Source organism: Calonectris borealis, chromosome 3, assembly GCF_964195595.1.
Source record: "Calonectris borealis chromosome 3, bCalBor7.hap1.2, whole genome shotgun sequence".
In the NCBI taxonomy this organism is placed as follows: domain Eukaryota; kingdom Metazoa; phylum Chordata; class Aves; order Procellariiformes; family Procellariidae; genus Calonectris; species Calonectris borealis.
In genome coordinates, this window is record NC_134314.1 from 32,981,734 (window position 1) to 32,996,359 (window position 14,626).

Genomic DNA, 14,626 nt, shown 5'->3' on the forward strand with positions numbered 1-14,626 from the left:
CTTTCTTTGGGTTTTGCCATTAATGGATCTCTTGCTTCTTTAGCAGCATCAACTGTCTTGATTTACAATGCAGGAATGCTGACGGTGAGGCAAATTTAGCAAGAAATTTTTCTGCCTGACTGTGATTCAAATTAGTATTACTGAGCCATCTGCAAGGTATTCTTTGTCCTCCACAAAGAGAAGGTACAGCTTTGTACGAAAGTCTGCTCAGTTCCGTCACTCACCTCACTCTTCCATCAGCAGAAGTACAAAACAGGGAAGATGGACAGTTCTATGGGTTAGGTAATGGGATGGGCAAAATCTGTAGTCTGTTCCTGCCTCTGCTTGAGATTTCCCATGCAACCATGGGTGAATCATTGAATTGCTTTCTGCCTTATCACCCCATCTGCTATAGTGATAGAATTTCCTTTCTTTTTTCCTTTTTCTTGTTTTGTAACCGCTTTGCTGTAATACAGTGGGGTTACAATTTTCCTGAAATTATATATAATAATACTTTTAAACAACTCATGGCTTTTCTCTGCTGAACTTGGAATAAATTAGATTTCAATAACTAGCATTTGTCAGTGCTTTAAGTTGTGAGACGACTTCAGCCAGATGTTTGCTGTGTTAATCTAATTTACTCAAAAATCATAAACTGGGAATCTACAGTAAAAATACAAAGAGTAAAAGGAATCTGTAAGCCATGACCATGTGAAAATAAAACACGAAGCATTTGCAGGACCTTCTTTTTCCCCGTGCAGTTCTGTTACTACGAATTTGTGAAAATATTTTTTCCCTTTAAATGGTATTGCAATAACCAGTAAAAGACCATTTTGTTTTATAGCCACTCTGTCCCACATTATTGACCATACTCGCTTAATTACCAACTTGTACTGAAACACTTTTCAAAGAAATAACCTGCTTTTTGGTCTTCAGAATATACAGCTCTCATTTGAAACCTTTAGCACACTTAATGTTTCAACTGTGGTTTCAGAACTGATTTTTTCACATACAGTTTAAGTTTTAGAAAAATCTTTGAAAATTTTAGTGTAAGATAAGCATCACACCTTACAACGTTTTAAGTATCATCATCTTCTGACACATGCTTGATGTTATTGACCAAAATAGAGCAACAAGAAAAGATTCAAACCTATTAACATTGCAGCTACAACCTAGAGAGTGTTTGTTTGCTGAAGAGAATAAAGGCACAGACTATATGAAACAAATACCATCACAAAGACAGATATTATACAAAAATTACAGGTTTTGCATTTTTGCATTTTTGTACTTCATTCTTGAAATTAAACCAAGTGATGTTAACATATACATCGCAGGAAAAATTAGGACAAGATTGAAGACTTACTTTTCTGATATAAAATATCTGTTTTACATTAATGTTTCTATTTAAATTCTCATTTCTAAATGGCAGCACCTTATGAGATATGTCCTGAAGACTATTTGATGTCAATGGTGTGGAAAAGGACCCCAGCTGGGGACATGGCATTCAATCGATGTCCTCTCAATGCCACAGGTACAGTATTACTTTGAAATTATATGATGATAAAAAAGGGGAGAAATCTTTTACATTATGTTCTAGACATAATCATTACTAGACTCATATACATATGTATATATGCATATATGTGAATATATCTATATAAACCCCACATATTTACACTATATGCATATACATACATATAGTATATACATGTACGTATACTCTGTCTCTTACATCTTACATATGTGCATGGGTATACACATACATATATGCATTATAGCCAGAGAAAAAAAGCTGAGAAGAAATCAATTTGACAGGACCTATCAGGCAAAGTGATGAAAATGAAGCAAAACATAAAAATCCTTTTAATTAAGAAAACACTGCTAAAAACCCACCAAGTGAACATTGAAATGTGTTTCAGAATCTTATACTACTCTCTATATACTGATGATCATTGCATGAAATTGTTTCTGTGTATGCTTTTAAAATAGCATGGAATGTAGTTTAAATAAGGTTCATTCTTTCCAATTGCTCTTACTTATATAAATTTTTTCTGTCTTCTTTGTAACTTACAGGCACCACTAGCAGACGCTGCTCTCTCAGTGTTCATGGAGTGGCCTTCTGGGAACATCCAAGCTTTGCTAGATGCATATCAAATGAGTACAGACACTTGCAGCATTCAGTAGGTGCAAAGCCAGCTTTAGTACTAGCTCTGTTTATTCATTACTAATAATTGGTGTGAAAAAAAACTTACTTATTTACTCTTAAGTCAGATTTCTGATAAGAAATGGCAGGAGGAAAATAGACCTAAGAAAGAATAAATAAATTATATTAATGTATATTATTCTGATTTGTACATTGCTGGTGTTTGAGTGAGAGAAGCTTTGTCTTACTGTAGAAATGGAAAAATGAATCAAATTCCCTTTTTTCATGTCCACTGTGTGAAATTTTTATAGGGGTCAGAGGTAAGACATATTTTGGTTTATTAGAAAATGAGATGTGAATAAATAAGATTTACTGGAAGAGTGACCTGCTGAGTAATTTTATAATACCTTGAATTGTTTAATTGCACACTACGAAGTCAGAAACGATATTTCCTTTTGCTATCAAATTTAAAACTTCACCTTCAGATGTAACAATATGGTAAAACTATTGCAGTGTCTTGGAAAAAGTAACTTAAAAAAAAGTTTCTTTGCAAAGGATATGCATTATACATTTATCTACTACCTAAATATGTTTATATGCATAGATGTAATACATTGTATATATTGCATTATAAATATACTACCATGGTATATGCTAGGTATATTGATTACATTCTATTTCCATAGCTGAAGCATTCAGCCAGGTTAATACTATTGTGGGAAGAGCTCCTTTGAAGATTCTCATGGACAATGGGTTTTGCCTGCATGATATATTTTACTGACATTCCTATTACTCTGCCTCCTTTTCCAAAGGCCACGGCTCCATTAATCATTCAGCAGAGGGGCACTAATACAGCTGTGTGCTTCATAACTTCCCAACCCCTCAAACAAGTGCAACACTTCTGTAGCATGTTTAAAAATCTTTGGTGGCTTAAGAAGTAGTAGGCTGGCTGTCATTCCTCAAATCTGGCTTGCCACTTAAAGGAGATTTTGATGAATTCCTTTGAGCTGCATTTCTGTTTCATTAGATTCCAACTTAATTGAGGCCTGGGATTCAGTTTCAGGGTAAGCCAAAGCATTATTTTTAAAATAACACAGAATAAAGTGTCAAAGCAATTTTCCCCACTACAGAGAAACTTTCGTATTTTATATAGTGATCTGCATGTTGCTCTATCCATTTAGTGTTCATGCTGGAAAAAAGAGCAGTAAGTTGGCTGTAACTGTTTTGCATTTTATATTTTTGATATTTTATTCTTTTGCAACAGCTGCATATAGTATGTCTAAACGTACTTTATGGGCATGGACAGCAATACATTTTTATTTCATTTGCTTAGAATCTGTGTTTTGGTAAACAGCACAAAAAAGACAATGACTGTACGTAATATATATACAGTTTTGAATACTAATAATGTCATATTACAGAACAAAAAATTCACATTTTGTGATTGAAAACATTGAGATGTTTCAAAGTAAACTTGCTATTTTTGCATTTAAATATTACAATCTTCTGAAATATTTAAAGAATTTTAAAATATTTTAAAGGATTTATTCATCTTGACCTGCTTGACCAGAAGACCATCCCTTTAGAGTTTTGTTCCTCTGCTCTTACCTTTTTACATTTCATATCAACATTTATTCATAGCGTTGATCCTCATGCCACTGATTCTGTAGTGATATTCAGCCTTTTTGTGTTATTGCTAGAAGTCATTCATAAACAACAGTGGGAAATGTTCTTTCATGTTATTTAGTGGTTTGACTTACCTGGCTAACTTTTGGTGAGGCACTGATATTTTTTGAAGAGCTGAAAGTCTGCCTGGCAGGAAGGGGTCATTGTTGGACAAAAGAAGGCATTTGTAACCCCGATCAGATTTATCTATTCTTCTATATTTCCTTTTTCAAAATATTAAATATGATTAGACCACACTGTGAAATAATCTTTTGCCAAAGAACATTTAAAAATAGCTAAAGCTTCTTTAAAATTACACAAGCATCTAAACATTGTCTTATTGCTGCACAAAATTTCAGCTTAGTTTATATGCATACAAATTAAAGGAGAAAAGTGTATTTCTTTTATACTTGGGAGCTGTTCACAAAGAAAATCAACTTGTCTTACATCTTATTGCTTCTCAAAGTGAACAACATAGCGTATTTAAAGAATCATAGAAAATAGAGGTAAAGACCTATAAGGTCATCACCCTGCAAATGTAGGCTTGTCCCCCCACGATACATATGTCAGCTCTATAAATCCCTGAAAATAGGGCTTTATAAGGAAGCTGTTGACAGACGGTGTTGCTATAATAAATATGTGTGCTTACGAAAGCATTGAATGTGCTTAACTTACCAATAATGTTATTTTACCAACTCAGACCAGGAGTAGTGGGGGATGTCACTCAGTTCTGTGAAAGTTCCCTGTAAAATCTGAGACTGAGCTGAATGCCTTTCATTTCTTACCTGAAATACATTTTTAAAAAGTAGGTGTATAGTGTTAAAAAACGATATTTCTGAAGTTGATTTAAAGCAGTTGATATACATAATATAAATACAATACTTAATACATTAAAGCATGCCCATCTGGAGGAATACAGACAGGTCCCTGTCTCTTTGCCCTCCAAACAAGCCACATATGATCCAGAACCAATCCAGAAGTCATGTAGTTGAATTCACACGGTGCTGTGCCCAAGTAAATACTCTCTAAACAAAAGCATTTCATACGCTGGGAGCCAGAGAATACTGCCTTGGCCGCAGACTCTGCTAACCTGACTACACAGATTCTCGACTGGAAGCTTACAGTTATACTAGTAAATAAACTAAACAGAGTGACTGCCTAAGCTTAAACACTGACCTTGCAGTCATCTACACTGTTTAACTGTTTACCTGTCAGCATACTCCCTGACATGATTTAAGACCATACCAGTGAGCACTCTCCTGAACAATGCCTAGCATCCTTTAGAGCATAGCATGGCAGAGAGACCATTCCCAGCAGGCAATAAAACCATCGTTTTCTGGGGCAGAGGAGGGAAAGAGAGATTAGCTTGAGGGGTACAAGCTGTCTGTTCTCAGGGCTAGACAATGTTCCCATGGCTATTTTATTTACCCATATTTACTATTTATATAGTAAAAACACCTTACATTTGGGCAGCTTGGACTGTGGGGAGAGAAGTTCAGGCTGCATGTGTCCATCAGTGAGGCCACACCTGGAGTACTGTGTCCAGTTCTGGTTTCCCCAGTACAAGAGGGATATGGTGTTACTGGAGCAAGTCCAGCAAAGGGCCACTAAGATGGTTAAGGGACTGGAGCATCTCTCCTGTGAGGAAGGGCTGAGAGAGCTGGAGCTGTTGAACCTAGAGAAGAGAAGGCTAAGGAGGGATCTTGTCAATGTATATAAGTACCGGAAGGGAGGATGCAAGGAAGACGGAGCCAGGCTCTTTTCAGTGGTGCCCAGTGGCAGAAAAAGAGGCAACGGGCACAAACTGCAACACAGGAGTTCCTGTCTGAACACCAAGAAACACTTTTTCACTGTGAGGGTGACTGAGCACTGGCACAGGTTGCCTGGGGAGGTTGTGGAGTCTCCATTCCTGGAGACATTCAAAAGCCATCTGGAGACATTCAAAAGCCACGATCCTGGGCAACCTGTTCTAGGTGACCCTGTCTGAGCTGGGGAGTTGGACCAGATGACCTCCAGAGGTGCCTTCCAACCTCAACCATTCCATGATTCTGTGATTCCCATGACTCCAGAAAACTGGAAGTTCACAAGGCAGAAATCCTGAAAAGTTAATTCATAGACTTCCACTCTAATATCAGTATGTTTTTTACTTTCTTCCTAAAGATAACCTTTTCCTACAAACGTTTACACAGGTTTTCAGCAGATGTCCACATTAAGCCAGAATTCTATGCTATATATAGAATTTTTACCACATAACCACAGGTGATTGACAGGTGAAGACTGTTTCCTTACTATATGTAGCTACAGTAGGTTCTCTGCCTCATACACAAAGTCTCTCGTATTTTTACAGTTTTCTCTGTTACTCACCTGGAAGTGACATGGGACAAATTTCAACCCTTAGTAAGCAGTATTAAAGCAGCAGAAACCCAGCTAGTGCTGCACATTCTTCAGCTTGACTCAAGACTTGTATGGAGATCAATATGGTAGCTGTGTAAATCATGCTAAAATGGTACTATCTTTTCGTCTCAAAAAACATTTGGAAGTCTATTTGCAAAAGGTGAAGAGTCAGTAAAGTTAAAAATACACTCGTAATACTAAAGATAATATACTTTGCTCATAACCCCCAGCACCATGAATAATTTAGCTCTATTTCCAGCCACTTACAGAATGTGCCAGGCAGAATTACTGCCTCTACTCAAGATAGGCAGGTACTGGCACTCCAGATGCAGGGTACTGGCACCTCAGAAGAAAGCAGGATTTTCCATGGTTAAATGGAATTGTCTAGATACGTGGACCACTTTTTGATACATATATCAATATTGTACTTAATATTCTATTGCAACAGTTTCAGAATAATTCACAATCTTAATATATCTCCTCAACCTATGCTTGAGATCAGGCTTTAATATATCTCCATTTTTTGTGGAGGGGAACTTAGTGAGACCAATTAGGCAGGAAATTTATCTCTGGTCTTCTGAATTAGTGCCTGACCACTGTTCCTTCTTAATGTTCATACCTTTCCATATGAAAGCACAGAAAATCCCTGGCATGGTAAAAATATAATAACTGCAGGGCCTCTGAAGAGACTATACAGTGGAACATGATGAAACAGTGAAGGGGAATGGTTTGGCTTGTGGAGTGGAGGTTGTCAGTCAGCTTGCATCTTTCGAGGGCACAGTGCCCTACACGATTCATGTGTAGGAGCTTGACTAAAAGCAGCTAAGAGGATGATGCACTTCAGCTATGCCACAAATGTACAGCCTGTACTTTCATTAGCTTATTTTACCTTGTGCACTATGGAATACAGGTCCCTTTTAAAACTAGGAATGATAATTAGATCTTTTTGAATAACGGAACCAATTAGTCATGAATAATTTATCCAACATTTGGTACAAATCAGTCATCACATGAATTCAACAAATACTGTTTGACCAGCTTATACAGCTGGTTGACTAATACGAAGAATTATTCACTGAACAAATTAAGGGACAAAAATGCAAAATCCATGAAATAAACCCTTGGGAAATTATTTGATTAGCTCTAATAATAATACTTAAAGAACCTAATTAGGATTATTCTTACTAAAGCACTATAAGTGGAAAATGCAAAGTGATAAATAGGTATGCTTTGCCTTCTGGAATTTTGACCTAAAGGATCAAGCAATAACTTGATGAACAGAAAAAGAAACATCACAGATTATATATCAGTTTTTGTTCTGGATTTCTTGTATTGCCCTGGTGTGTTTGCAGTACCTGCAGCTTTGCATTAAGAAAATGCTCTTAGTCAAGCACGGTGTTTCAGGCCTGTTACCAGTCATCTTTGCAGCTAAGAAGGTATATTTTGCCCAATAATGCACAATTTGTTAAATGTGTTCTTGAGAAAGAGCAGATTACAGCAAAGAAAGTCTTCCAAGTGTCTGTTTTATTGTGGATGGAGATGAAGTAAAGTCATGAGGTTGAAAAAGATCTAGTGGCAGGGGATATCCTTTCGTGAGTTCCTTCTTGGTCACATACTGATCACCAGATTTCAGTTAATAGGGAGGAATTTCCCTGCTTTCTCCAATTCCAGATTATACTCTCAGAATTTGGAGGTTTTTCCCCTCTGTGGGGTAGACATGGTTTGGGTTTTCGGACCATTTTACCAAATCAATTACTGCTATAGCAGAAGTTCCAGACCTGGTTAAAGCCTATTCTCTCTCTCTACCTTTGGCATATAGTTTTCATTTTCTGAAAACGGAACCCCTTTGGTCTAACTAGCATATTTTAATCTTTTTAAAGCGTGTCTGTTGGTAGCTTAATGGACTGTTATATATAGAAAGGCAGATTAGATAAAGATCTAATGACCCAAACTTAGACTGTACAATCTTATGAAGTATTTTCCTCATTGCTTATTATCTTCTTTTGATCAGGAAGCAGAAAATGGTCTGCCTAATTATTTTACCTAAAATTGAGCTAGTACTTGTTTAATTTGGACTAGTATTTTCCAAGATATGTTTTCATAAAAGAAAGATATCTCCAAAATATTCTGAAGTATTATTCTGCATACCTGAAATTTTATAAGTATATCATACATTACATGACTCTTCTGACTGTCAAGTTAGGTTTAGCATCATCATCAGAGATTGCAAACTGAATCTTGTGGCACAAAGAAATTAAAGCAAAAGACATACCACATGTATGTATTTTGGCTGCCACAATCTAGCCAACTGGGCTATGTAATTGATACTTTGAGACAGACCAAACTTCAAATTTAGTCTTTCACATTTATTTCATTTCTAGGATTTCAAGTGTATGTTAGTAAGCTATGAATTTTTTCTTGCTGCAACAATTGTTTGGTATATAAGGCAGTATCTGGTTTGTTCTTTATTGCTTTCTAGATGTTAAGTCTAGAAAGGGACCATCATGATTAATTAGCACGACTTCCTGCATGACCTCTTCTTGAACTAGCATATCTCTCATAGAAAGACATCTATTCTTCATTTTAAAAAGTAATGCAATGGAGAATGCATTCTCCAAGACTTTTTTTTTTCAATTTTCAATTCTCATGTTCTTGCAAGTTTCAACCAGCACACCTGAAGTCGATTGGATCTGCTGAGAAATTTCATGCTCTGCTTTGATGCTTTGATTTTTTTTTTTTTTTTACTTTGTTCATTTGGATAGACAGGGTAAAATCTTTCCTGAGAATAAGAAATTCAACTATTTGTACTATGATTGAATATGAGTGACTGCAGGACCAAGAATAGAATCAGTGATTAGGAGCTCACAGGCCTACCTCAGATGGTATCCGAGAAAAAAAAAGTCACTGAAATGCCTCAAATAAGAGTTAATTTCGTTTTCATACTCTCGAAGCCTGTCAAATTTGGTATGCTACAAGCAAGAAGACTAAGAAGCAAGACCCCAGCATTAGGAATATCATATGTCATCCTTTGTGTGAACAACTGCTTCTGAGAGGCATAGATAAAGACTTCTTAATCTATTCTTAATCTATTCTATGGATGATAGCTACCTAAATTAGAAAAAAAACCAAAACAAACAAAACCAACAAAAAACCAAGCCAAACGAAAGAAACCACTCCCCCCCTCCCCCAACCCCCCCAAAAAACAAAAACCAGAAACCAAGAAACAAAAGACTTAAATCAGAGCTAATGCAGAAAATAAAAATGAGATTAAAATAGTTTGGTATGGAAGAGCAATGAGTTTTCATAGCTTATGAGATCTTTATGAAATGAATATCTGAAGCCTATATGACCAGTTTCAATTAAAACCATTAATGAATAAGATCTTACCACGGAGTATTAGAAACTGATTTTGTGTAAATGGAGAAAATACTTGAATATATAGGGCTATTTCTATTTTCTACACCATTATGCATGCATTCTAAGTGATAGGATTTATTCAATGAGAAAAAAAGGTAATTTTGTGAGGGATCTGCTTAAAAAATATTGTTAATATATCACTGAATCACCACGCACTTGGAATAGCTCTTTGGCCTAAAGTGACACTTCCTCTGAATGGCTTTTGGACACTCTAATTTGGAAGAGATTTGTTCTATGCTCATAAATAATGAGGAAGACTAAAGCCTGTCATCAAAACACTTTGTTTCTGAAGGTCATCTCCAATATTATCAGAAAATCTCTACTAAACCAGCCCATTTTCTAAACCTCTGTAGCACAGTTTTCAAACCTGGATGATTAAATTCTACATTTAGTTGCTTTGATAAAAATAAGGTACTAATTTCTTCCAGTTTGAGTGATATAACACCTAAATCAAACATGCATTCATGCAAACTGGACTGCTTTTCTATCAGAAAGAGGAAGTTGGAAAACCAAAAAACCTCTTAACTCTTGAGAGTTAGGAAGGAAAAATCTGCATATGAAATATCACAGTAGTGTCAAGATATTAGCACTTATGAAGGAGTATGGGAGCTTATGCAGGTGAATCTTTGCATATCAAACTGATAATACAGCCATAAAAATGCATTTCTGCTGCTTCTAGTTCATACTATAATTTTGTTTCCCCTTTTTCCACAGCAGCATTATTCACAATTTTGCAAGTGCTTGGCTAAAATATAATTTGATAAAAAGAACTCTGAGGTGAATAATGATTTGCTCAGCTGCAGCTCATTAGAGATGATTTTGTTTTTCCAAATTATATTACAAGGGCAGCGTATCAGCCTGTCCATGTACTCCTTACTGAAATGACTGCTGTACTCTGGGGAATGAAAGGTTTCCTTCTCAAAAATTTACTGCTCCTTATTTGCTAGTTTAGTACTTCATTTCTTTTTATGTAGCTGCAGAGCAAAGCAGCCAGGCTTAGTTTTGTAGATTTGAATGTACAGGCCTCAATAACAACATTTTTGTTCTGCCTCAGTCTATGCTTATATTGGTATACTCTTCATCTTCACCTTTGCAGCCTTTGACAGGCAGGGGAGTTATATCAGTAAATGATCTGCTTTACTTGTCTTGCTTCCCTTGTAAGGCCAGAATCTGCAGGAGTCAACTCTGTTTTGTCACCTCCATATCTTGACAGGAGGATGGCAAACTGTTTTCTCTCATCAGAAAGCAGCTGATCAAGAGATTGTAGCAGGCAACAGTTTTCCCTTGCCTCCCTAATATTTTCCCATTCTGCACAGGAGAAGATTAAAACTTCGGAAAAAAGCTGATGACTTCAGTATTGCTGTTTGCTTGATGGTGAGGGCACTCATTTGATTGTGAGAAAGCTCTGCCTGCTCTGCCCTGCCAAACTTACTGCATGGACTGAAATGTTGAGGTTTTGAGTGTTTTTAACACCATATTGTAAAGTTAGTATGGTTTTCTCAGTCTCCTAACAGATCTGCTTCACTCTCTGTAAATAAATATGCAGTTTGCCAAAGAGAGGAAATAACCTAATACTTCAGCCACTCATATGAAATAAGTAGGCTAGAAACTAACTGCTCCAACCCAAGTGAATGGCTGCTTTTTTCATAACTGTCTGTATTACAATAGGCACCAGAAATGAGCAGCTTAGGACAGGAGAGTGAAATGTGTTTAAAGCTACTGTGGTACCTTCTCCATTCACGAAATTATAGTGCTTGATCTCGCCAACATACACATGCACCCCAATCTTAGAGATGCTATACAGTGGGAGAAAACATTTACCTGCTATTCTGCATAAGCACATCACAACTTAATTCAAGTGGATAAGTTGCTTTTCTTCATTTCTGCTTTTGAATATTTGCTTTTTAATAGCCAACCAATACCACTTGTTAAATTCAAAGAAAATTCCCCACTATCATCTCAGCATCCATAATCATCTTTCCATGTCTGATTTGCCAAAGGCTAATTTGTGTGTTAAATGAAATGTGTTGCTGCTGTGTCTGCTGCAGCAGTGAGCAGCTGAGTGTTCCCTGATCACATTGATATTTCAAACTAACCAACACTGCAGCCAACAGGAGAACTCCACTTGGGTAAACAAGAGGGAAAACAAGAGATGAAGGCCATTTAGGAACTCAATAAAGAAAGAATTCATCTAATTTTTTCTTAAAGTCTACCAGAACTGCAGGAACTTTCACTCCAACACAGCTGCAGAATGACTGCAGGAATTTGGCTAGGCAGCTAGCAGCAAAGAAGTGGTCACAGCATCTTACACTTACAGTCATTCCCCTGCTTTTTTGTCCACTACTTCATTTGCTGCATTCCCCCACCATGTTTAAGCTCAGATTTGTTAACTACGTGAGGTACAAAGGATTTTTCTCTTGCCTATTACTTAATGCAGTATTCCCATGCAGAAATTAGGGCTCCCCAATAATGCTAATTTCCTTGAAGAAATCATTATGGTTTGTCCTGCAAACACAAGTGAGTGTCATTGGAATGACTGCATTATAGAAACATAAAATCAAATAAATATAGAAATTGGTTAAAATCAAATAAACATATAAATTGAAGCAGTTAATCAGAGCTTTATGTTTTAGGGACACATACTTACCAGGATGAACATGTGCTATAAAAACAGAAAGACAACTCATTCATAGTATGTCCCTTTGTGACCCCCAGCCTCAGCCATTCAGTAGTATGGAGAGCCAGGAGACTTTACCTCAAGAAATGTTATGTTTGACATAGAATGAAAACAACCCTCTCAGAGCCATCATTCTCTTTTTCCTCTCAACTCTTGCTCTTGTCATGTTGCATTATACATAGATAACACAAATCTTGAAGACATGCCCTCTGGTTAAAAAAGGAAACAACAATAACAACAACAAGATCTCTCACAAAGCATGCCAACATGAGCAGGATTTAATCACAGATAATTGGAACATTTAATAGCAGTACTTAATAACATCATAACAGAAATCCTGGTCAACAAACACAGTGATAAGTATAAGAAGAAAAAAAAAAACAACCCCGAAAGAAGTGATCTGTTTAATGATTATTCATTTCTCATACCTAGAACCATTTGTTACTCTACTGAAGAGCAGTCTTACCTATTCAAAATACTTATTAAGATATTTTGTTGAATCCATGCAGAAATCAAAATGCCAAAACTTTATAATGACTTTCTCTGTCACCTATGTTGTGGTTTAACCTGGCAGGCAGCTAAACACCACACAGCCATTCCTCACTCCCACCCCGTGGGATGGGGGAGAGAATGGGAATAAAGGTAAAACTCATGGCTTGAGATAAAGACAATTTAATAGGACAGAAAAGGAAGGGAAAGTAATAATAATGATAGAAGAATATACAAAACAAGTGATGCACAATGCAATTGCTCACCACCCACTGACCAATGCCCAGCCTGCCCCATCCCGGCTAACCTCCCCAGTTTTTTGTTCAGCATGACATCATATGGTATGGAATATCCCTTTGGCCAGTTTGGGTCACATGTCCTGGCTACGTCCCCTCCCAGCTTCTTGTGCACCTCCAGCCTCCTCGCTGGCAGGGCAGTATGAGAAGCTGAGAAGACCTTGACAGTGTAAGAACTGCTCAGCAATAACTAAAATATCAGTGTGTTATCAACAGTATTCTCATCCTAAATCCAAAACACAGAACTATATCTTCTACTAGGAAGAAAACTAACTCTATCCCAGCCAAAACCAGGACAATATCCACCCCTTATTCTATACCATCTACATCATGCCCAAGTCCCAAACTTTCCAATACATCCCAATTAATCATCACCACCTTTCCTGGCTTTTGATATATACACACAAATATAATTCCCTAAGTCTATGGACCATCCCTCTGAAATGTTTGTTAAGTTCATTTAGTCCATGACTTTAGGCTCCATCTATCATAACAGTCCTTCAGGACAGGAGAGATGGTGTGTGGTGTTGGATAGTTGCATGCTGAAGCCAGTTCTGGTTCCATCACAGCTGCACTTGTCTGGTTTTATCATCACTGCACTTTGCTTGGTTTCACCAAAATTCATTCTTCATTAATTTCGGTGATTCTTGCTGTGATACCGTTGATATGGCATATAGCAACCATAGTAGTGATGACATACAGTATTATATAGCAATTAACATCATACAATTCAGTTCATTGGCTATTCTCACACAAAATCAAATCCCCTTGAGGTATACATTGGACTTCGTCCTTACCCACCAAGTGCACCCAGTCCTTGAGCAAAAGCAATCCCACAGATGGTCTTGCCTTTTCCCAAGGCAGGAATAACCCAGACGGTCTTCCCCAGCATATTTTTTATGTGTACGACAGGGACTTTATCCCCTTCTGCAGTACGTAAAAGTTTTGATTGGGCAGAGCCAGCTTGATTGACAGATCCCCTAGTATTGACTAACCAGTTGGCTTTTTCTAAATGTGTGTCCCAATGCTTGAATGTCCCACCACCCATTGCTCTCAGTGTAGTCTTTAGCAGCCCGTTGTATCGTTTGATTTTCCCAGAGGCTGGTGCATGGTAGGGGATGTGATATACCCACTCAATGCCATGCTCTTTGGCCCAGGTGTCTATGAGGGTGTTTCAGAAATGACTCCTGATGTCTGACTCAATTCTTTCTGGAGTGTCATGTCGCCATAGGACTTGCTTTTCAAGGGCCAGAATGGTGTTCCGGGCAGTGGCATGGGATATGTTTCTAGCCATCCCGTGTTTACTTCCACCATGGTGAGCACATAGCTCTTGCCGTGGCGGGTTTGTGGGAGTGTGATATAGTCAATCTGCCAAGCCTCTCCATATTTATATTTCAGCCATCATCCTCCATACCAGAGAGGCTTTACTCACTTGGCTTGTTTGATTGCAGCGCATTTTTCACATTCACGGATAACCTGTGCAATAGCGTCCATGGTCAAGTCCGCCCCTCGAGCCCATCTGTATGTTGCGTCTCTTCCTTGATGGCCTGAGGTATCATGGACCCA

General features: G+C 37.4%; 1 protein-coding gene across 1 annotated transcript in view; it reads left to right on the forward strand.

The window, feature by feature from the left end:
- Nucleotides 1–14,626, forward strand: part of ADGRB3 (adhesion G protein-coupled receptor B3) — a 489,232-nt gene that overhangs the window by 210,352 nt on the left and 264,254 nt on the right. The window contains exons 8-9 of the mRNA XM_075145284.1: nucleotides 1,409–1,510; nucleotides 2,053–2,159. Of these exons, the coding sequence (XP_075001385.1) occupies nucleotides 1,409–1,510; nucleotides 2,053–2,159 (209 nt within the window). The remainder of the gene's footprint in view (nucleotides 1–1,408; nucleotides 1,511–2,052; nucleotides 2,160–14,626) is intronic.